The sequence below is a fragment of the Camarhynchus parvulus genome, chromosome Z, assembly GCF_901933205.1.
Source record: "Camarhynchus parvulus chromosome Z, STF_HiC, whole genome shotgun sequence".
Taxonomy (NCBI): domain Eukaryota; kingdom Metazoa; phylum Chordata; class Aves; order Passeriformes; family Thraupidae; genus Camarhynchus; species Camarhynchus parvulus.
This window is the reverse complement of record NC_044601.1, coordinates 47,239,161-47,264,492: the sequence shown is the minus strand read 5'-3', so window position 1 is coordinate 47,264,492 and position 25,332 is coordinate 47,239,161. Positions and strand designations below refer to the sequence as shown.

The window sequence follows — 25,332 nt, the reverse complement described above, 5'->3', positions numbered from 1 at the left end:
AAACACAATTAACTACAAAAAAGGTTGTTTAAAACAGAGCAGAACAACCCATTCTATGTGAGCTTTTACAGCTTTTTAAAAAACAGAATTGAAGTGAATAGACCTCTGTTGTCTAGGAGACCAAAACTAGTCATCAGCTACCAGTTTCACTAACATGGAAGACACTACCAAATTAAAGACTGAAGTAAATACATCTCTAACAATGGTTGGTATTACTCTCCACTGGATATGGGTTCAGAATTATTCCCCCACCAGTAAACAACTTCTATAAAATACACAATATAGTAATAATCTGAAAAACAGCATCAGCTAAGCTTATACTGTTAGTTGTGATTTTAAGTGAAGGGAATATAGTGAACTAGGAATCAGCCTGTCCAAACTGTCATTCATATTGCTGAAAAAACTTTTCACTTTGAGGGATACCTATTCTTCCACCAAAAGACAAAAGCATTTTCTGCACAGAACATTTTTTCACTTTAGCTCCAAGGACTAGCAAGGAAATAAAAGCAGTATTTTATTGCAGAGGTCAGGAAATGGAATTTATTAACACTAAACACTGATTTGGATAGAGATTTTCATGCTTTTACAACACATCAGCAACTGAAAACAATTTCAAATAAAAATCACTGAAGCTACCCAGAACCAAAAAAATCAGTTGGAAAGTAAGATTTAAGTAAGAATTCATGCTGAAGTTATGTGGATTTTGATTCTGAGGATGGGAAGAGGCTATACTAATAGTAACAGTTGTAATTCCTGGTCTCTCTGAAGTACTCCCTAAGATAACACCACTGGGTAAGAAAATTAAGTGTTAATTTCTGTTGCAAAAATGCAATACAAAACGCCTGAAACTACTGGTCTGACTTGTTTGATTTCTTGAATAAAGAGAAAATTATCCATCACACTTTACTGAACAGGTTCTGGAGTGTTCTGGAGTGGTTCTGGAGTCCCATAAGAATGCCAGATCAAGCCTCTGAAATTGCAATTCACACATGTGGAATAAACATTTGGTAAAAAATTCTGGACTTATAATAATAAAAATACCCAAGTAGGCACGTAACAGTTCCTTCATAATTCCAAGTTCAAGTTTATCATATCAAATGCTGCCTGTTACATGTGACATTTATCACATGAAAGGAGAGCTGTGAAGGGCTCTGAGCAACTGAGCAAGGCCAAGATCCCCACCTCTAAAACCTAGAAGAACTTCAGAGGCTGACAAGGCCAAATTTGTCCTAAAGTTTGCACCAGCCTTATCTTCCAGTGGAGTACTGGAATGCCTAACAAAGTATCACCCCCATCTCTCAGCTGCTCTCAAACCATTCTCCTTTCCCAGCTATGATATGTGTATGTTCCTCTTTGTAACACTGAATCTCAGTATACAGTGCAATAGTAACCCTAGGCAATATGTGCTAATACTTCAGTGAAAATCTAGAGGCAAAAATGCAGCTATAAGATACTGAATAACTGTTAAAACACTCCACATTTTTAACAGATTACAGTGCACTTACAGCACTGGTGAAGTGTACTCTTGGAAGCCAACTTCCATGTAGAACAGCTAAAGGACAAACCACTACCACGATGTTCAGCATTAATTTATGCAAGATTTAGGGGTATTCATAATTTTTGAAGACATGAAGGGAAAACAGATAGTGAAATGAAGCATCTGCTTCACACTGCAACAGTGAAAGTCATACCTATATTTTACGTCCTATACTAACTTTAAGACAGACAAATCTGTGTATTTTATAGTCAGATACAGGAAATAAAACTCAGTTACACATACGGGCATGTGACAAAACTGCTTCATTCTAAAGCTACACAAACATTTTATATAGAAAGCATCCCAATTCTTCAAAAAATCAGGACTTCTCTTTCTTCCTCTAAGTTTCTATCACTTTAGTTTCACCTCAGCAACCACAATATAATAGATTCTGCAGCCGCAGAAGGTAACAGTCATTTGCACAACTGCCCTCAGTATCAAACCTCTGGGTTGTATTTCCCACCAAATCAGACAGGAGATTAATTTGTGCTCATGTGAGTCAAGATTAAGCATAATATCCAACTTATAACTGGAATTACTTCTGTACTTAGCGCTAGTGAGTCAAGTAATCCTGTGACCTCAGCGGGAGCAATTCAGTGCCATTTCTGGGTATGGCAGAGTACCTCAGCCATCCAAACAAGAATGTCAGTCATGACAGAACTATGTAAGATCTGTCTTTTTGGAGCAACAATTCAAAGGTATCAACTCACAGTCTGGATCCCTAACCCCACTCAAAGAAACCACTCAAATACTTAACAATACATACATTTGAGGTCTGCTCTGATTGTGCCCTCCCACACTAAATCTGACGAAGAAAAAAGAAAAATCTTCCTATCACACAGTGATTTGGCATTTCCCTGAAGGTCACCATACACATTTGAACAGAAATGTATCTTAGTTTTCAGGCCTGTCATAATTTCTATGGTGTCAAATACATGCATCTACTCAGAGCTGAACACATCAGATGAACTGACCCAACAGAATTTATCACACAACTCACTCTTTATAGTTCTCATTCTACAGCCACCAAAAAATAACAGTTTCATATGTTAGGATAATTAACAGTCAGTTTTCAAACCTTTTGCTATCTGTCAGCCAAGATGCAAGGGCCTGTGAAATTCATAGCTCTACTTAAAAAGACTTCTCTGAGTAGTAGGATTGTTCATTTACAAGAGAAAAAAAAATCAAACCAAGAACACAGAACCAACAATTTTTATTGTAGATGAACTGCAGATTGTTTCAGAGTAAATGATACTTACACTGAATTTTGAGACTGCTATTTCAGAACCTTTGTAACTGTATCACCTCCCAAGACAGAAGTCTACAACTATCACCTATCCTATGACGTTAAAAAAAAAAAAGAACACAAGGAGACAGCTACATTAGAAACATGCTTTTGTTTTGTCATACAAAATTTATTTCATGCTGCTTTACCCTATTTAAGACAGACTGTGAGGAGCTCAAGGATTCCTAAACTCCTCTTAAGTGGTCAGACCCTCACTCCTTACTAAGACCTTACCTGATGATCACAGGACTGTTGGCTGATCCTGTTCACTTTCACTGGATGTGGTCCTGACCCTGGCTTGGCCTTGTAACCTGGGCTCTGATCTGTCTCCTCTCAATAGATCTGCCTAGCACTGAATGCAGTCACCATCACCACATCTGCTCTGCTCACCTTGTTCGGGCGCTGTGAGACTGCAGCATTTTTAAGTGAGAACTTAACAAAGTGTGAATTCACACTCACAAGCTATGACTAGTGCTTCTTAGTAAACAAAATTAATAGCTTTCATTACTAACTTGCTTCCAATCATGATACCTGAGGTTATACCAACTGTGTACTTCTTCATATTGCCGATACATTGTATTATAAAAGGATTCTCACGTCTTCATTTGTATGGTACATGGATGCATTTTCTTCTGTGCAACTTTAATGATATCAAAAGCTTGTAAATGTTAGCCTGTCACTTATCTGCTTGTTTCAGTACTCTCTTTCAAAAACCCCCATCTTTTGGATTTGTTGGTATAGCATTCAGAATGCTCTTCCCATGTATTTAGACAGAAAAACTATGACTTCAAAAGCTTATATGACTCTGGATTCAGTTCCAGTTTGTTGCTTTTTTTTAAAGCAACAAAGAATAAAAGACTGCAAGGTTAGGTAGCCACTTGTATCAAAATCCACAGCCCTTCATGATCAAGCCAGGTAAGCTAATTTCAGTTTTTCCAGCAGATAGTACTTTTGGAAGTCTAAAAGTAAATTAACTACCCAAAATACCGAGCACTAGGTATTTATGCTTTACCTTATCTTTCCAGAGAACACCTTTATGTGATTCAACATCAAGCAAGAAGCTCCGCTCTAATCTTTTTATTAAAAGGCATAGGAACAGTTACAGGAAACCTCCCATGTAGATTACAGTTAGTTAGTAAAAACAAAATGTTTAAGAAAAAAAAGGATCTATCTTTAGACCTTGGCAACAACTGCTCCACCTGATGCCTTCCCACCACCCCTTCTCTGCTATACTACTTTGTGATTTTAGATTAGCACAGGAAGCAGCTTCAAAAGCAAGGAAAACAACTAATCACATCATACATAAAATTATCAAGCAAAGACAAAAATATGAGTACATTAGGATAGTGTTTAGACAACATGACTTAGACTGTAAGGGTCCATCTGGAAATACTGGTTCTATACATAAAGTATTTTAAAACACATAAACTTAAATACATACATGGATTAGTACCCATTAATTTCAAAGATGTTCTGCCAACAAGATGGCCATCAAGCTTCAGCTTATATATGAGTTCTTTTGCCCCTTCGAGTTAAATGCATAGGTAAGTAAAGGCATGCAAGATAACTTATGGGCATTACAATGTGATGGAGGTTAGCAAAGACAGAAGAAAGGGAAAAAAGCCTCTGAAAAAGTACACAGCTTTCCTGAACCATCTTCTGCAAATGAAGAAGTCCAAACAGAAAGTTCAAGTTACAGAGAAGCTGTTATAGAGTCCTTTTATCACTATGCACTGCAGATGAGAAGCAGAGCATGGATTCAGCCCAACAGTTACAACAAAAGTCTTTCCCTACAGAGAAACTGGAATAACCTTTTGCACTTTAAGCAATATCTTCAAAATGGAAGTATAATTCAGGTGTGTGCCTAGTTTAGATCTCACAGCACTACACAGGACCAGTTACACAGCCTGATGAGCACTGCAAAGACAACTATTTTGCATTTAATACCCCTTTACTGCCCTGGATTTTGCTAGATGTTATTTGATTAACTATTACAAGAAGGATGGAAGTAGGAGGAAAAGTGTAATGTATTTCTTTTGCTGAAGACACATTCTAGAATGACACATTTTCAGTGTTTGGTGCCAAAAAAAACAGTGCTCACCAACGTTGCTACCAGCCCAAACTATTGCTGGCAGCAGACTTAACACCAGGACTTGTGTTCACCTGGAAGATCATTGCACTGCATACAACAAGTGAAAACAGATCTTAGCCTAAGGAGCTCTAGCCTAAAGAATACTATTGCCTATGTTCTGTGAGCATAAAAACTAAACTAATGATTCAGAACAACTCTAATGAAAAAATGTTAGGAACATTATGCTTCCAGCATCTATGTGGAGAGAAGTATGCTTGGCTTGAAATGTGACACCTCAGTTTTTAAAAACCTTAATTATTCCAGCTAACATTCTAAACTCGATGCCATATACTATCTGTGCGCTTTAAAGTGCCTGCAAAAAGTCCAGTAATATTATCAACGTAGGTAGCTTCAGAAGTTAGTTGAACTGGATTCAAACAACAAAGAGAAAAACAGGAGGGGAAGGATCCAGAGAAGGCAGTTCGTTTCGACAAATAAAGCCAGTGAGTGAAGAAAGAATTCACAGCTGTATGACAAGTCAACAGTGCAAAACCTAAAAGCTTTAAAGCACATTAAAACAAAGAAGTTTGGAATGCAGCATAGAATTCATGCCAGCCATTGGTACCCTGATTACTTCAGATAAAGATAAGGGAACAAGTAAGCTTAAAGGCGGTGGGAGGAGGCTAGAGAAGAAAAGGGTAAATTCTCTAATTCATTAACTATTTAGCTCAACCAGATGAAAGAAAAAAACCACAGTAGTAGCATTACCCCTAGCACAAAGCTAGGATCAAAATAAAAAATCCCAAACTTTCCTCTTTTTTTAACATCGAAATAACGCATCTGAAATACGACTTGTATTATTTTAGCTACAGAAGGAAACACGGAGCTCTGAAGTTGTAAAACGCTGCCTATCCTCCCCACCCCACTCCGAGTCTCCGTAGCCCATTCAGGGCAGAGACCCCGGCCCGCAGCTGCCACGGGGCCCTTCCTTCCCTCCCTTCCTGCCTTCCCCCTTTCCTTCCTCCCTTCCTTGCTTCCTCTCACGGAAACCCTGAGGCTCGGCGCAGACCGACACCAAGGAAATCTCACGGCCCCCTCACCTTGAAGGGGTTGTTGAGGTCCGGGTCGGCGAAGGGGTTGCTGTCGAAGTCCGACATGGCGGGGGCAGGCGGGCGCTGCGGTCCCCGGCCGGCGGCTCGGCCCCTGCGGCGGCGCCCCGACAGTGCCTAGCTCCGGTGTCCCCGCCGCGGCTGTCACAGCCCCTGTCACAGCCCCGCGGCCCGGGCCAAGCCGAGCCCGCCCCACCGCACCGACCAGCCACGGACCGCCCAAAATGGCAGCCCCGGAAGTGAAGTTACGGGTGGGATGGCCCTGGGAGGGAGACAGGGATGAAGGCGGAGCGGCGGCTCCCGGGGCGGCTGGGAGCGGAGCTCATGCTGGAGCAGGGCGGGGCGGGGCAGGGCGGGGCGGGGCGGGGCGGGGCGGGGCGGGGCGGGGCGGGGCGGGGCGGAGTGCGAGAAGGGCCGGTCCCAGGGTTGGCTTAGAGTTGGCCGTAAGCTGGTGGTTGGAGGGCCTGCGGTTACGGGCTGGCCTCGTGTTCGCGGCTGCTCCTCTTGGGCCGTGGCGGCTGTGTCCCGCCTTCGGTAGTTAGAGCTGGCTGGGAGCTGGGGGGAAGGAGCCGTGGGGCTCTCCGGAGGGCAGCCGGACCGCGGCGTGGGCAGGGGCGGCCTGGCGCGGTGTGTGCGCGGGTGTCCCGGCCCCCGGCCAGCCCGTGCGGCCTCCCCAGCCCTCCGCTCCCGCGGCCGTCAGGGCGGGTCGGGACAGCCGGGCTGATTTGGGGTGCGAAGTGGACGTGCGAAGGTAGAAAGCCTTACTTGGTAAAACACGCATTTAGTCTCTCGTTCCCCCCTCCTGTTGGCATGGTAAATAGTTAACCCGGCTTGCGGCTGCAGGTGACTTGTACAAAGGTTCTGCAAGGATAGTAGGGAAGGTTCGGCTTTGAACCACGGTCACAAAATCCCGCTTCCGTGGGAGGGAAGCATTAAAAAGGCCTCTTGGAAGTATTCAAGCATTTCCAACAGTTCAAAAGACTTTTTAAATACTTCCTCAGAAATGCTGACAGTGCAGTTTGAAAAACCTAGCCCAAAAGATGCAAATAAAGGCAAAGGAACACCTTTGGTTCACAGCTATGGTTTAAATGTGAAATTCAGTGCTACCAAAACCGTCTACATTGATGCAGCACTTTCAAAACCAGCAGATCCTGAATTTCCTTACATGCTTTCTAGAGAAATTATTTGAAATCTCATTTAAATAAAAAAAAAAAAAGTTGTTTGAGGCATGTCAGACAAAATTAAAATTAAACTGTTTATGGCAGTAAACCTGTTCTTTTCTGCTATTCAAATGTGTATTTTTTTTCCCTCCACATAATAATGTACACTGTGAGGCACACTAGTGTTAGCACTTCTGATTTTTAATAGCTCTACATGTATCATTACTGTGATCCTTGCGTTGACAGTCATTACAATCGGGCCATTCTGTCAACAGGTCAGGAGGAGTACTATAGGTAAATGAGAATTGGTTTTGCATGGATCAGTAGAGAAAGCAATACTTGCTTCAGGGTCTGCTCTGATTTATGCAGATGTTTCTCACTTTTTGTGCACTACTGTGAAGTATACTGTCAGACATAAAATGGTATGGAAATAGGACAAATCATAACAGCATAGCTTCTAAGCAAAACACTTTCAACTTCTTGGTTGCTATGAAGTATAAAATACTTTTTAAAAATTTACAAGGCAGGTGTTGCACAATCAACAGAAGCACATTACAGTGTTATTTCCAATAATACATGTATCTCAGTTATGGTGACAGCACATGAAGTCATGTTGTTTTCCAATATTCACCCATGGCCATATATATCATGGCTCAATATATGTTGGTAGTCCAAATGCTGTGTGCACTGACAACTGTGTATTTGCTTCTCTTTGAGCTAAACATGAATGAATGCATGCATGCATGCATGAATGAATGCAAGATTGAATGAAAAGTGTATTTTCCTGTATGGTTGCTGGTACTTCAAATCACAGATTTGAAGTGCACATTTCTCTGATAATATTTTGTGCATTGTGACATTTCTCTGATAATATTTTCTGCACAGTTACAGAGGAATAATCTGTCATATGCCTTCCAAGGCAATTATGAAACTGATGGGATGTTTTCTTTGGAAAGAATACTATGTATTTTACAAAAACATGGGGCTGGCATCCAGTCAGCTGGTGGGGTTATGCAGGGATGTGTCCTCTTCAACATACTCATTCACCTGGACACAGGATTTGAAGGAATAGTGTTTGCTGGCAACATTAAACTGGGAGGAGCTGTTGACTCCTTTGAGGGCAGAGAGGCCCTGCAGAGAGATTGAAACAAAATAGAGAGATGGACAATCACCAACCATATAAAATTTAACAAGGGCAAGTAACAGATTCTGCCCTAGGATGGGGCAATCCTGGATGTACAGACAGACTGTTTCTAATTCTGTTACAAGAAAGAACTCATAAATCCTTCATTCTGATTTATGAAGTGCTAGTAAGTTTATTGAAAAATAACTCTTAGCAGAGAATGGGTGAATTGCTTTAGATAAAAATGTCTTTCTTAACTGAAAATTCTCAAGCCTTCTGGAACTGGTTTAGTTCATTGCTTTTCAATAACTGAACCAGAGGCTTTCTTAGAAAACAAAACTATCATAATCTGAATTTACTTTTTTTCCTCAGAAAGAGGAGTTCAAACTCCTTCTGTGAGAGCTGTACTTGGATACTTGTGTTTATGAAGTCTTGTGTAAGGAACTGACTTCATATTACTTCAAATCCTGGTTCTCTCAATTTTCTATGACTTGTGAGATTTGCAATGTTTATGCCAAACTCAGGTGGTGGTGAGGAATGCTCAGATCAGCTGACAAGAAAACCCATGAGGTTTTTTCAGTCTAAAATGTTCAAGTGCTGAGTAGACCATCAAGTGGTCTGTCTTGATTAGTAGTCTGCTCCAATGAAATAGATAACAGTTTTACAGAGAATGGACCTTCAAATAATAAAACCAAGCTGTAACAAAGACCTTTTTAACTCTTATAAAAGTGTTTCCTCTCATAAAGTGGAGCAATTTTTCCAGCATCAAATGCTAGCATGATGGTTAGAAGAAAGCAGGGATGATGAATGTCTGTGTGCCCCATGAGCACATAGCTAAGACTGCAGACGTTGAGCAGAATTACTGGCATGGGAGACTGGATGACTGCTAGAAGCTCACACAGTAGATACAAGCAGTAGAACTCTGTGGTAGTACAAGTTACAACTTCAGATTAGATCATGTGCAGATACCACTTGTAAAGTCTTGCGTAAGTTCAGGCAGAAGATGCCTGGTCTGTTAGGTAAAACTTTAAGTGAAGAGTTATTCAGTAGTAGCTCCTACTAATAAAAGAAGGATAATTGAATAATTTGAAGTAGCAAGATCATTTTTCTATGCTTTACAGCAAAGACATTTACTTCCAAAATTTTGGAAAGATTTTAACTTTAGAGGAGGGAACAGAAATGTGTTAAACAGGCATTTCATTGTAACACTTGAAGATCATGAGCTGCATTATTTCCTAAAATCTTTTACATCAATTTCAAAGAAAAATGCATGGAAAAAATAGGAGAAATGTCAGAAATCATAGTCGCATGCAGAATTATACGTGCAGACTTCCGTTTCACCTCTTGTTCTTATTATCAAAGAAGCCCTGATTCCACAAGATAACAATTTCAGTTTCACCTGCCAATGACTAAACCAAAATCTCTTTGTTTCCACCATACAGAGTGTTGAACTAATATAAGCCTGTTTTAATAGTCTGAAGTTGTAGCATTAGTCTTTTTCTGGGAGTGGGGCAGCTTTGCCAGTTCTACTCTCAGAAGTTACAGTAGCACTCTTTTCTGAGTAGAGCCAGCTCAGCCTACTTTCAGGAAGCATACAGTGCAAAACCAAGTCAAGCCCCTGGAGTCACGTAACAAAGACAACAGTGAAGGCTCATAAGCTGATGAGCACATTGCTGTTCTTATGAGAACCCTGAATACTTTCTGAAGCTCTACACTTAGATTTTCCCACTATGGTCCAGAGTTGTAGCAAGATATTTGGAATACTTCTGTAAAGAGCTCACCCCTTTGTGAGGAGAAGAAGTATTTCCAAGGCAATAGCTGATTTGCAGAAGGGAACAGGTAAGTGGTGCATGGTCAGACTGCAGTCATTTTGCCAAAAGCCAGCCTAGTACTGCCACGTGATCTCGTGCCATGCATGCTCATGTTCTGCACCACTCTTACTGTGGCTGTTGCTGCCCTGTACACCACCCCAGACCCACACTGAGGTGAGAATATATGAACGCAGACATTGTTCCTCATGCCTCTCAGGAGGATCAGAATTGAACTTTAGTTTACAGCAGAGAGCTAACTTCTTGTATTTGCTTCTCAAAGTAACTGATTTCACTGATGTCCAGGTGTTGTAATGGCATACTGTGTATTAACAAGCTCATGCCAGTCTTGGCGTCAGTAAAGAATCACTTTTGCTGACTTAGAATGACATTGCTCAATGTCATGTTTTCAAAACAAAGGTATATGGAAAGTAAAAGCTGTCCTCAGTGTACCCATTAGATGCTGCTTCTCTTCTTATTCCTTTTAGTTCTATTGTGTTCTATCTGTTTGGGACAAAAAGTAAATCATCAGCAAATCATCCTTCCCTCTATTTTTTTCCCTGTGGACCAGTTGCTTGTTTTCGTGAAAGGAGTAGAGCCCTTCTGCCATGACAGGGATTGCCTGTATTTAAGGATTGTGCGGGAACATCATAACTGTCGCTAACAAGGTGTCTTCATTCTTCCCCCCAACTGAACTTGTCTGCCTGTTCCCCATCCCACAGACTGTAAAGGTAAGAGCCTGGCAGTCACTGGCACTCGCCAAAACATCAGGATGTAATCATGTAGCAAAAGTTACTCCTGCTGGAGGAACACCTAGTTATTTGTCTAGAACAGTAGCTATTTTCCCCTCCTTTCTAAAGAGTCATGAGAGGTGTGGATGCAGCCACACACTGCCACAAACGCTACCTTTACGAGGATGGCTATCTATCATGAAAGCCAGTGTGTGGGTGCAGTGAATAGTAAGCTGCAGTCATGAGGGAAGATGTGATGAAGCAAACACATGCTGTTTGGGAGTGAAGAGTGCATTCCAAGCAGCTTTGGAATGAAGCCAAGCAGCACTGGCAGTCTGTCCTGCTTGCATATATTCTCTTTACCAACTTGAGAGTGGGAGGAAGAGCAGAAGCTAAGAAAAGTGATAAAAGAGCTGTTTCAACCAGTGAGATCTCAGTCTCTTCTACCACTGTGTTTTCTCTTGCTGTATTATACTGCAGATGCTTGTCTTCTGTGGTCCTTTTCTTATACCTCCCCAGCCTCCTCACATCTGCACCACTCAATAAGAAGTACACATTCCCATCAGTGGGAATTTCCTAGACAGTGGCATAACTTGCACTATGATCCCTTCCAGCCAAATGATCCTGGGAAATAACTTTTTAGTGTGTCTTTCATCCTTTCAATTTTAAAACTGTGCTTTTGTAATTGAACATAAATAGTTGTGTGCTTTTCTTGGTTATTTTTTGTTTGGCATTGCTTTTAATAATTTGTATTTTCTCATAGTTGCTTTCAATTTCAATTTCTCTTTCAGTTTCAATTCCAATGAAAAATAATTCAAAACTGTAGTCTTCAAATGTCAGGAGTTCTGAACAAATAAAAAAAGAATAAAAGATGAAAAACAAAAGGTGTTTTGGTATCAATTCAACAATATACAGTTTTGTAGAACAAATCTAGGATTTTGCATAAAATAGCTCAGAGTACATTCTTCACAACTGGATTCTCCTGACTCTGTTGCACAGGTGCAATTAGTTTCTTCACACAAAGCACAAAAATTGTGAGTTTTTGGCTTGAGTAGCCTGGTGTCATTCCATCTCTACAGATGTACGTTCCTTCTGAATGTGACCATTAGTGGACAAGAAGTCTCATGCCTGGCACAGAGAGTCTCGATACAGCTATGTCAGGACACGTACAGCTGTCATCAGGCAGGAATCCGTGCCTCTGCTGCTGCAGTCACTACCCCATCAAAAGCAGAAGTAGCATTTGCAGTGTTGAATGGTGTCCTGGATGTAAGCAGTGATTTAACGACAGGTTTCTTTTAGGCCTGTAATGTAGAAGTCTGGTATGATACACAGAAGGCCAGCTCTTCCAATGAGTGCATTCCACAAGGAATCCCAGATGGAAAGATGATAAACAATTGAATGGCTTCACAAAAAGCAGTAGAGTACCAAGCTTCTCACCATCCAGAAACCTCCATTAATAGTTCTTGCTAACTGAGCAACAGCGTTGGAAATGTGCCCTCACATCGGAACTGACTCAGACCTGTATTCCCAGGCAACATGACAGTGCACAACTGCCTGTGTGCTGCAATATCTTTAAACAAAAGGGGAAATTTAAGACAGTCACATATAGTTAGAAGCAAAGTCATGGATATAAAAAAAGAAAATTATTAAATCTGAGGGTCTCCTGGTGAAATTAATCTTGCACATTATCACACTACTGGAAAGATAAAGTGTGGTGTAGTTATTCTGAAGGCTGTAATAGCAGACATGAAGTGAAGCTGACAAAAGGTTACATAAATACACAGTTTAAACATGAAATAGGAAAGATATAGTGTTGAAGGAAAATTAGGCAGATTTTGGTTCAGTGAAAGGAGAGATTTCCAGAAATTTTAACAAGTGGAAGGAGAAGAGATGACAGTCAACCATAAGTTAGGTAACCAGATATCCTACTTTGGGTAGAACTATGTTTTTTAACAGCAAACAGTATTTTTATTGTGGTTTTTTTTGCTCAAACTTTATTCCTCAGAATTTTTTATAAGGCCGTGACAGAATCAGAAACAGTGTCCTATCACATGTAATAGGCACATGACCTAAAGCAGAAGGAATCTGTTCTATTACATGACAAGTCTATTTTATAAGTTAAGCCATAGGAACTACAGCTTTCAAAAATCTCCACAAATCTCTACAGTCTTCTTTTTGTGAAAAAAATCAGCTGATGGCATGTATGTATAATATGGACATTGTGTTCTCCTTTTTAGTAGTTGGTTCTCTCATGGGAGTTTTCTGTAAGGTTTAGGAAAGCACATTGTGTTGGTTTTGCATAAGTTGATTTTTGATGAGGAGGGAAGGAGCCAGCTATGGAAGTGATTTTTTCTGTGAGGAGCTGCTAAAAGCTTCCTCCATGCCTGGCAAAACCAATTACTGGCTGCCTCCGAGAATAGATATGCTGCTAAGCCAATTAGAAAAGCTGGTAACGCCTCTATGATAACGTACTTAAGAAACACAAAACTGCAGGAAGCTCTGTTTCTCCCCTGTTCTCTGTTTCTCTCTCTGTGAGGAGGGGTGAGGGGACTGGCTGGGCGCCTTCCCAGACGAGCCCACTGGTCCCTTTTCCAGCAGCCATGCCACTGGAGGCCATCCTGGCAGTGCAAGCAGCCATGCGGATGATGCCAGGAGCGGCCCTGGCTGAGACTGAGAGCAGCTGGGGCCAGAAGTGGACATGTGGCCGCTGCCATCTTGTCACGGCCAGCAATAGACTTTGCCTGCCTGGCCACTTCTAACCTGCTGCACCACAAATGAAAGGACAGAAATGGCGGCAGCTTTTTCTTTCTTTCAGCGCCCCACATGAGGAGGGACACTGACTGGAAGCGGCAGCCAACGCATCTTGTGCGGTGTCAGCGAAGACCATGTGGCCAACAGCGAGAAGCACAACGAGTGATTCCCCAGTGTGGAGCCTGTACAAGATCAACATTTCAGCCCTGCAAAACTCCATAAAAACTGTTCCACTTGATAGACTTGAGAACAAATGAACCAATGAACACTGATTCTCTCCTGAGTCAGAGAAAAGGAAAAGGTGAAAACACATGAGGAGAACAACATGACAACTCTAAGGGCAGTGCAAAGGAGGGAGGGGGAGGAGGAGATGCTCTTGGAGTTGAGATTCTTCTGGAAACCATGGTGAGGATTATAATATGACAAACTGTTTCCCTGTAATCCATGAAGCACATGTGAGGATGCAGAATTCACCCACAGCCCATGCAGAAAATGTGTTTGCACTGGAACATGTGGATGCTGAAAAACTGTGATCTTGTGAGAGGCTTGAAGAGAAAGAGAGAATTCTTACTTCCAGAGATAGAAGAAAAAGACCTTTGCTTTTAAAATAGAACAGCTCATCCTTAAAAACAAAACCCCATGAACTTAATGACCCATGAAAAAAAGCAGTTTTAGGAAGACTGTTTTTGCCTGTGGGAGGGACTCTCGTTTCAGCTGGCTTTCAGGCAGGACTGCTACTCATGAAAATTAGAACCATGTTGGAAATGTTCACAGAAAACCATCTCCTGTGGGAAAGACCCCATGGCATAGTGAAGGAGAATTCTCTACCTAAGTGAACTGAAAAGATCTTTAGAAGTAACAAGCTGACTAAAAATCCTGTGTTTTGTTTCTCTGCTCTGTCAGTGGGAAACAAAGAAGGGCTGGGGGGGGTGGTAACTATATTCTGAGGGTTTATTTTACTTCTCATTATCTTCTTTTAATTCTTTTAATAAATTTTTCTTTATATCTTTTAAGTTTTGAGCCTTTTTTGCCCTTAGTGTTTCTTGACAATTCTTACCTCAACTCATGAATCCCATTAAAGTGTTTTCTTTCCCCCTCCTCTCCTTAACTATAGCAGAGGAGAATTAGTGATTTTTGTGGGGGCGCTGGAATTTGGCCTGCAACCAACCCCCGACGCACATTCATTTAACAGTTGACTTTTGAAAAATCAGTTGTCTCTTACTTGCATATTCTAAATGTGTCCAGGCATTGAGCAAGCAGTGGCAATGGACACAGAAAATAGCTCTGGAGTTCCAGTCTCTGATAGCTCTTCATGTCACAGACATCTTTTAATTAAAATCCTTCTTTAGGATTTTTTCTTCCTGAGAAGCTGAGATGCTCCAGGAACAAAATGTAAACAATGGTTATCTGCTGCTGTGGAATGCATCAGTTGGATTTTTGATTGACCCATCTTGGATGTTTATAATTAATGGCCAATCAAGGCTGAGCTATCTTGGACAGAGTTCAAAAGAGCTCCTTTTGTTATCATTCTTTTCTATTCTATTCTTAGCTTAGCTAGCCTTCTGAGAGGAAACTTTTCCTTCTATTCTTTTTAGTATGGTTATAATGTAATATATATCTTAAAATAATAAATCAAGCCTTCTGAAATATGGAGCCAGATCTACATCTCTTCCCTCATCCTGAAAACCCCTGTGACCACTGTCACGCTTCATGCATACAGCTGTAAACTCAGCATAGTTTGAAATCTGAGAGATTTATTGCACAAGGGCTCATATAAAAAAACATACCTTTTTCTTTAATAAATAACTTGTCCTTGTCCCTCTGAATTTGCCCTTTGATATACATAAGAGGTAGTAAATCAGCTCCTTTAAAGAAAAAGCATTTTGGTAGAACTAAAAAAACTACCCACTCACTAATTTCACAGGCTATTTTCAGAAAGGGCAAATTATGGGTATGAAAAATGACATTTCAGCATGCAGATTAGGCTGTCTCTGAAGAAGAAGAAATGTAAATTGTTTGCTAAACTTGTGCCTGCTCAGATTTAAAGTCAATTAGAAAAGGAGTCTATTTAATGTTAAAAAAGCAGTAATTGATCTCTCAGTAATAGTAACTCAGTGCATGCTTTTAAGACAAAAAGTATTGCTTCTTTAAAACATCACAGATCTCTAGAGGAAAGGATTTTAACATTGATAGAGTTTTGTACTGGTTCTTTATTAGGACAAATTTGTTTTTAAAAAATGGATGTGGGACATAGCAAAGTACATAGATACATCACTAAATTTAGTTGCTGGAGAGAAACAGAATACAGGAACCAGATTAGTTGTTTTATTGTGACCCTGATTGGTTATTTACAAGTGTTTTAATTAAAATTAAAATGTTAATTAAACACTTAATTAAAAATTAAGTGTTTTAATTAAAATCCTTAACCTGTTAAGTTACCAAAGGTTTGTTTGTTCATGGTTGATACAAGCATCACTGGAAGCATATAAATAGTGGAGAAAAACTCTCCATGCCTTTTCTGCCTTTGGACAAAAGCCTGTCTCTCTGAAGCATTACATAGAAGGAAAGCAAAACTGCATTATTAGCTCAAAAGTTTAAAATTCTTCAGGAGGTTACATGCCAAAACTCCTGCAATTCATGAGGAAGGATTTTCTTATTAGGGTCACATCCCTTTGTCCCCCATTTAAAATAAATTTAAAAATGCTTTTTCTCCAGTTTTGAAAGATGCTGTTTACATTAAAGTGTAGAATTAGCTAAGGATGTCCATTAATCCCCATTCCAACCCACTGTCTTTATTGACCAGGCAGCCTTTCATGTCCATGATAAGATAATTAAAGATGACACCAAAAATGTTTTTATATGGTGATAAACTTTAATATGATCTGAATGAATAGGTAAAGAAATCCGGAACTTCACAGAAGTGCTTGACATTAAAGGTCATGGCACCAATGCTGAACTGTTGGTAAGCATGCTAAAGTGGAATCACTATTCCCTGTGAAATACTGGGGACAAATGTGCAGCAAGTTCTAGCCCATACTTGAAAACTGAAAACTCAGAATAACATAGAAGCTGAAAATGGTGAATCATCATTTTAGTAAACGGAGATCTGAAGTGTTGGAGAGGAAACATGCAGGTCCATCATGAAAAAGACTTTGTCATTGCCACTGACAAAGGCAATGTTTTGCCAAAGATGTCCTTGTTTCTGTCTTTCCATAAGGATGAAATAGATGATACTGTTAGCATTAATGTGGATAAAGAGTTATGGATAGAGAATATACTTAGTACAGATCTATTAAACTGGGTAGGCAAATTATTTCAAATATCATAAGATACCATTATTTCTGCGAGGTATAGCTGTAGTGTATGCAGAGTGCTCTGCTACAGCTTGTGTTCTCATAGAATAGAAAACATTTAGAAGTTTTAGTGTTCTACTAAAATACTGTGAATCAATCCAAAGCAAGTTTTCCCCTTAGAAAATTCCATCTCTCTTATAGTAAATGACTTATGAATTAAGGACTTATGAATCTGTAATAGAACACTGAAATATCTGTGAACTTCTCAAACCATTGAAAGTGCTGGAGTACAGCCCGTAAACAGGTATTACAAATTGGTAACTGACTTTCTTTGTTAAGTGTCATGGTATTTTTAGCACAAAGTAAGGTTTGATTTTTTTATCTACTAGTGTATTATTAATGTCTTAGATTATCAATATCTTGAGAGTACCAGTATCATCTAAATAGTCATACGTGGCCAGGAAAAGATGGTATAATAAACTATTATTTTGTTCTCAAGTCACATTTGCCATGAAAGCCCTAAACTCTGTTCTGTTTTTTTATGTTAGCTTTTGGTATGTGTGTCTGGTTTCATACATAAGGTGCCACTTCTATTAAGCTTAATTTTTAAAAAAAGTCACCAGAAGCTACATGATCTGATTGGTGGAAAGAAACTTACTTTGAAATATGGTATCAGCCTGTTAGACATCTCTCAGAAAAAGTATAGAGAAGTTTATTCTTTAACTGAAAAGAGTTAATTTTTTTTTATATAAACTATGACTGTAACTCAAAATCACTTATTTTTTATGCTGCTTAATTTCCATAACTGTATATAGAAGAAAATCCATATTTAAAATCAGTGAAAATATGAATAATAAGGAATCCAAAAGTGACAGAACACAAAGTGCAGAATTTTGAATCAAGAATACTATTGGAATTTCTATTCCAAAGGGTAATTTCATTGTAAAACATTTCTTCTTTGATTTGCAATATTCATAAAAACAGATTAAGGATGCTGTATAATTTCTGCTTTCTACTTCTTGCAGATGCTCTGAGATGCACTTAACATTTGAATAATATTTAGCAACCAAATAACATTCTTCCTATTTTTGTGAAAAGACATCACAGAAAGGCTGAGAAAATGCAGACAGCAAAATCATATATTTGGTATGTAATTCAGATTAAAATTAATGTGAAAAATACAACAAAAGTACTCCATCATCTTAGTAACTATCTGGGAAATGTTAAAAAGCAATGCAGCTTCACTTAGATGTCCCTTCCAAAAGATAAACTTGGTAATGATTCTGTCAAGCATTTGCAATGACACATAAAGTGAAGTAAAAATGTTAGAAATACACAGTCATAGTGGCCCCTTTCTTATCCACCCTAACGCCTAAAAACCCTCAGCAAGGCTTTCATCATTTCCTGTCTCATTTACTGTAACAACTTCCCCTGACCAATCCATTTTTCATTGCACATCTCTTCCCAGAATGCTGTTGCTAAATTCATTTCCATTTCAGTTTTGCAGCACTACATGAGCACTCCCTTCCTCAATATGTCCTGTATAAAGTGGGGCCTATGTAATCTTACATTTCACATTGACATATGGGACAACAGTACTGGCGAATTTTATAAAAATAAAAATGTTCCATGAAACAGATAGTACGTAATTTGTGTTGCTTGATTAATTTTGATGTCACAGTTGTGATCTGCATCAGCTCATTCTGATTTTTTGCTGCTTGTTCATATTCTCAATCCATACTCCATACATTTAGAGACTCTGAATTTTGCCTTTTAAAACATAGCAAAACAATTCCCATTGCCTTTGAAGGTTGCAGACATCTGTATGACATGTCATAGAGTAAATAGTTTTGTCAGCTTGCTTTCTAGTGACTGACTGCTTTTATAAACTTTTTATAAGTGACTGCTTTTAAAAACTCCTATCACAGATAGTTATCTTTAAATATGTCTGTTAAAAATATGTTTCCCAAGGTCTATGCCATAGATGAATACTTACTCTTGTTATAAGACTTGAGCAATGTTTAATTTGAGCCTGAGTAAAAATATTTTTTTTCCTCTCTTTCTCTCTGTGTATGTAAATGTGTGTATGTTTCTATGCACTGTATTTATACTGATTAATTTTATATTGCCCAATGTGCTATAGACTGTCACTTGTGCTTTTAAATTCTAGAGGTTGTTTATGTTTGCAAGAATTGGTGAGCAAATAAACTGAATATTTTTCACCCAGCTACATTACAAGATTGAGGTCAGTAAAATCCATTCCATCAGTGTTGCTGACAAATTGGTTCCTACAGGAATTTTGTGACAGCGTTGTCCGAGTTTGTTCTACCACAGAACTGTTTCAGTTGTTCTATTTTGTGTACTAACTAACAAATTAACATTTAGGAATTGTTTAATTATTTTATAGAGTTATGCAAGAACCTGTGGATTAACAGATTTAAAAAAAAAAAGAACTGAAGTCCTACTATACATTTAAAGTTGAAGAATTCACCAAGTACTTTCACTAGTAATAACATTTTCACATTTACAAAAGAGTAAGCAAGTGCCATTCCATATACCATTGAAACAGGTCCTCCTTCTTTGTAACATTAGTGACAAAACATCTATTATCCATACACTTCTGAAGACATTTGCCATCCTTCACTATTTTAGGCAACAATGTGTGTGACTGTATGTGATTTAATGTTTTAATTAATTTGGTTATTGCTGAAAGAAGCCTATATTCTATAATCCTTCCCAAATTTATTATGTATATTATATGATGAACATAAAGTCATAAAAATATAAGGAAATCTAAATGCTGCTTCCAGTAGGTAAATCCCTCCACCTTCTTCTGTGTCCCCACACAACTATCCAAAATGGCTTTCTAATTAACAATGTTGTAAGTATAACAAATGTCCATGTCTTTTTCTTACATATAATGTTACTGTTTCTGGATTTTGTTACTAGCTTTTAGCTGTGAAATAGGAGTGAAAAATAGTTCTAGCCAACAGCAAACTCAATTTTTTAAAAACATAGATGAGGAGTTGGAACACTAAGGATTCCTGCTCTGATCTCTCTGAATTACATTGTGTTCAGAGAAATTTGGTGTAGTTGCTTATATTATGATTTTTATTTTATGTAATGAGGAAACAATTCCTAAGGACTTAAGAATTGTTTGCAAAGGACTTTGAAGTCCTTGGATGGCCAATTCCCAGTCACCTCCCACCTTGTCCTCTTTTCTGTGTTATGGTGCATGACATGAGAAGCATTAACACTCAGGAGCTGTCACTGGAGACAGTGGGATACAAAAAACACCCCTGCAAACCCCGAGTGCCTGTCGAAAGATGGAACCATGACTCCCCTGGTGATCTCTGTCTCCCAGCTGGTGTCAGCTGCACCCTTGCATGCTGGCAACAAGGTGGGAGGCAGTCAGGTTCCTCAGGTTTTTTAATGTATCAGCAGTCTGCAACTTTCCCCACTTACCCCACAGCTTAATATTATGACGCCATTAAATCCCCCAAATTATATTTAAATAACACAACAGTGACATGATTGTAATTAATGCACTAATGGGCTTGGTGAAGGTGCCAGGCTCCATATTGGTAAAAAACTGAAATAACAAAACATGTAACTTACAATTATTTATTGGAATAATAACAACAATATATAACTTGTAAATTGTGTAAGGAAAAGTGACATGGGAAGTCCACAAACTGCTACAACACTAAGGAAATCTTCTTTTGATTTTACTCAGCAGTTTAGCAAATTACAGGACAATGTCAAAATGTATAATTTTTATTCTTTAAGAGTTTTCTGACAAAAAAGCCTGCAGACAGTTTTTCTGTGATGCCTCTTGCTGTCAGGAAAGCAGCTCATGGCTTCCCGAGGGCAAAGAAAAGGGCTGACAATCCTCTGGCTGCACTTCATGTGGGGAGCTACAGGGATGACTCCAGTGAGAACCTGCCAGAATCTTCCCCGTGTTTGATGGAGCCAGTTCCAGCTGACTTCAAGATGAACCCACAACTGGCAAAGGCCAATTGATCAGCAGAGCTGAGAGCACTTCTGGAATAAAATATTAAAGAAGGGGGGAGGAATAAGGTGCGCTCAAAACAATAAAGGAAAAATTAAGACTTGGTTTCTTTTTCTTTATCTTGCTCTGGATTGATTAGCAATAAGTGAAATTAATGTCCCCAGTTTCTTATCAGGCAGAAAATACCAGAGTTTTACATTTATGTATCAATGGTATCCAAGAGGACAGAAGAAGAAAAAGCCAATTCATCCCATGGAGGTACTTCATTATTTACAGAGCTCTGGACTGCATGAAAGGCAGCTCTTTATCCAGCCAAGTTCTGCAAATAAAGGGTGGGACTGCCAGAACTGACAAAGTACTGTTTTGCAGCACACCATTTTTAAGAACAGCGCCCCCTCAGTTTGCTGATGTGTGGGTAACATGGAGTCTGGAAAGGAATCAAGACAGGAAAGGAAGCAAGATTTACTTTTCCTTAATGATAGGCAGCAAAGCAGCAAAACTGGCTGGGCTTTGACATACCTGGGACCTAAGTACAAAAACAAAGGTGATGGCCATTAGTGTAGAAAACTAATTCTCTTAGTGCTCCTTTCCTATAGGAATCCCATAATCTATTGTTTAAGGGAGGTGGAAGAAAGACATAGAAATTCTGCATTACCTATTGACTACAAAAATGCTGGCGGACAACGCCAGTGCGTGTGTCCCCATCAACTCCCCTGAAAAACATCCAGTTTCTCCAAGTTTCAAGGAAGGAGTGACGAGCTGAGAGACCAGCTCAGAAGCCCAAAGGAGGGAAAACATCAAGGGACATTATTGGGCAGCAAAAGGAGAATTGAGAAATGGGGCAGGATGAATGCCTCCACTTTGAGAGGAAGCTTTGAAGTTGGCTCTCCACTGAAAGGCTTGTAAGTAGCCTCTAGCTCCTCTCAGATTTGGAGGAGAGCCAGGGGCAGGAGTCCTTCTGTTCTCCAGGGCAGGAGATGAGGTCTGGGCCCTTTGACAGAGCCAGGCTCCTGTGCACGTTCAGCTGGAAGCACCTTACACAGAAGCACAGAGAAGACCCAGGGCTGTGCCTGCACTGCTTTTGCCCGTCTCATCAGAGGACTGATGGGAAAAGCCCCAGTGGGAAGGTTCTCACAGCAAACTTGCACCAGAAGAAGTACAAGGGGCAAAGGTGGCCCATGCCTGTTTCTGTCCCATGGCTCCCCTGGGGTTCTACATGGAATGTTGGGTTGTGCCCCTAGCAACTGTCGTTGTCTCCTGCTCCTGCGGCCGTTGGTAGAACGCTGGTGGAGCAGCGCTGGAGCAGCAGCTGCAGGATCAGCTCCTGGGCTGTCCCTGACCAGCCGCCTTCTGCACTCAGCGCCAGACCCGCCTCTGCACCGACATCCTCGTCTCCTCGTCTGCCGCCAGGCATCCCCGCAGCACCTGGGGACTGTCAAAGGTAAGAAAATCCCCGTTTGCCCTCCAAGCACTAACACAACGGCAGGAGGCTCCAGCTGCCTCTCCCACCAACCACCGCACACAGGCTGCCCGCTCACTTGCCCCAGACGAGGTTCCACGTGAAAGCGGGGTGCAACTTCTGGAGGAATCGTGTTGCCTCCAGGGGAAACACAGACCTTTCCATAGAGGACCTAGAGAGCTGTCAGGGTGCAGTTGCATTTCCTCGTCCACTATTGACCCGATTAAAAGTTCTTGGCACCCATTTCCGTCCTAAAACTATGTTGTGGGGACCCCAAAACAAATGGGTCATGACTGAGGAGTTCAGCCGTTCAGTGTCAACAAATCCCCTTCCTCCCCAACTCTGCCCACACCCCCTCCAAAGCTTCAAAACCAGAAGGATGGGACTTCTCCTCTGGGATCCCTGTCTTTCAGGGCACGGAAGCACTTTGCTGGGCTTGTCCTCCAATGCAGGCTTTCGTCTTCGAAAACGATCTTTCAGCAATTCTCATAGACTCGCATACTTACACGGCTTACAGATACATTCTATGTTAATATGTTTTTAGATCTTTTTCCTCCTGCATTGGATCTCTTTTCCATGGAGATATTGCATTAGATTTCTGGGTGTTTTTACAAAGCCTGTACGGCTGGTTCTGCCTCATGAGCAGAGGCAGCCATGAAATGCCATCTTGAGTGGTCCTTCTCAAGAACACAATCACAGTATTGCAGGATTTTCTGCCTTGGAAGGGATTCTCAAAGATCACTGAGCCCAGCTCCAGGGCCTGCCCAGGGCAGCCTCAACAATCACACCCCGTGCCCAAGGGCAGTGGCCAAACACTTTGGGAGCTCACTCAGGCTTGGTGCTGTGACCCCTTCCCTGGGGAGGCCGTTCCAGCGCCCAAGCACCCTCTGGCTGAAGAACCTTTTCCTTCTATCCAACCTAAGCCTGCACTGGCACAGCTTCCATGCCATTCTCTTGGGTCTTCTCGCTGGCGCCAGGGCTGAAGACAGTAGTGCATGGCCTTCTGCTTCCCCTCCTGAGCAAGCTGCTGACTGCTAGAGGGTCCTGCCTAGGAAATCCCATGTGAAAATCACAGCAATACACCAAAGTCAGGGGAGCTGGGACAGAGGAGCTCGTGGCTTGCAATGATGAGGATGAGAAGGAAGGCTACTGACACGTCCTTGGCAGAACGATGTCTAACTGGAGCATTGTTTTGATCTCTTTCAGGTGGAAAGGAGAGGCACAATGAAAAGGAAAGCCAGAGCCAACATTCAGCCGTGAGTTTTGGCATAGGGTTAAAGGACAGCAAACCGGAGGAACGGCCAGGAGGAGCACTGCTCCTTCAGAGTCTGCGTGGCATTGGCTCAAGCCTGTGCGTCCACAGGAAGGGTCTCTTGACCACTTGCCTTCCTTAGCTCCACCTCCTTCTTCCTTTAGACACATCAACGTTGGCAGCGACTTTCAGGCCGAGCTGCCAGAGCTGCAGACCAGACCACCAAGTGAGGATGAAGAGCCTGCAACCCTGGTCTGGAAGCCCTGGGGGGAAGATGACTCTGACATGGAAAAACCTGACAGAGGTAGCTTTTCTTCAAGCTTTCCTTCCACCCCTGAGATACTTGGGTCTTTAAAAGGCTGCATTAGGGGTAAAAAGGCAGCTTTTTGCAGGCTCTGCCGGTCTCCTTGTCTCACCATCTTCTCACGTAAAAGTGTTAGAGGCAAGGAGAAGGCTCTGCTCCTGCAGCAGAGCAGGAAAAAGAGCAAGCGTCCCGCTCTCCTAATTGGGCAGGGCCATTTGCCACTGGAAGAGGGGAGATTGGCCCCCACTTCTTACTCCCAAAGCTGCTTTGAAGGGAGAGCCAGCACTGTGTGGGCCCTTGCTTCAGCTGGCCCTGTCTTTGCTCTCCTTCTCATGCCCTCCAAGCTGCTGTCTTTAGCTCCTGCGCTTGCCTTCTGCCTCCTATGGCAACCTTTGCCCTTCCTCGCCTCAAGGCTGACTCTGGGCGGGTTTTTGTTGTGCTTGCAGTAAGAGAACTGTTGGACATGGCCAGCTCCCGTGGCATTCCCGGCGCAGCAGCCAACCTGGAGCGCGCCCTGCACTGCCTGCACCAGGCACGCGGCAGCGTTCCGGTAAGAAGCGCCTCTTTGGGAGCACAGAAGAGGGCACAGGGAATGCAGAAGGCCCGGGCACTGGGACAGCCTCTCCTGGCTGCTCTTTGAAGAAGGGACTTAACAAGGAGCAGAGCGCTTGCTGCCTGCCTTGTCTCCTCCAGCTGCGTCAGGGCTGAGCCCAAACGGCTCCAGCAGGGAGAATCTCCCTCCTGGAGGCAGCGGCGGAGGGTCCTGCAGCCTGCTGCCTTGTAAACCGCCTGCAGACCTGGGTTCTCTAAGAGATTTTGAGGGGAAATTTCTAGAAGCCTCATTGAGCTGAGGCCATTCTGGGTGCAGGAGCAGCAAATTCATTGACTTGGTGAGCAAAATGCCACTCTTGGGGAGCAGGATCAAAGGGTTGGGCAGCAAACACCAGGGACTGGGAGCAAATCACAATGTTTGACTAACGCGAGGTCCAGTGGCCTGTATGCCTGAAGAGGCAAAGGAGCTGGAAGGTAGAATCGGTGATTTTTGGCTCATGTTTTATGTGGTGGGGCATCTCAAGCCTTTTCCCCTTTCATCTTGCAGGAAGCTCTGGAGATGTTGCTCTCGGGGGGGCCTCCAACACCTCAAGGCCATCCCATGGCTGATTATCATTACGCAGGTAACCAAAGCAGAGCTTCTTCCTTCACTGACAGATGCTGCTGCAGACCCTTCGTTGCTGTGGCAAGCATTTCTGCTTAAATAAATTGTGCTCAACACCAGCACAAGGTCTCATCTTCTCCGGGGGGCGGGGCAAGCACCGGCTTTTACTCCTTCAGCTGTACTTGTTTTCCATGCTTTTTCCTTGGGAACTCCTGCTCTTGTCTTCATTAATTTCTGAGGGAGCAGACATGTACACACATGTGAATGATGGCTGGCACCGA

At 41.6% G+C, this 25,332-nt stretch overlaps 1 protein-coding gene across 2 annotated transcripts in view; it reads right to left on the bottom strand.

Annotated features, from left to right (window-relative positions):
• The window catches only part of SCAMP1 (secretory carrier membrane protein 1), a 45,175-nt gene extending 38,943 nt beyond the window's left edge, over positions 1 to 6,232 (bottom strand). For both annotated transcript variants that reach the window (XM_030968332.1, XM_030968333.1), the window contains exon 1: positions 5,994 to 6,232. In XM_030968332.1, the coding sequence (XP_030824192.1) occupies positions 5,994 to 6,050 (57 nt within the window). In that variant the 5' untranslated portion in view covers positions 6,051 to 6,232. The remainder of the gene's footprint in view (positions 1 to 5,993) is intronic.
• Between the last annotated feature and the right edge of the window lie 19,100 nt (positions 6,233 to 25,332).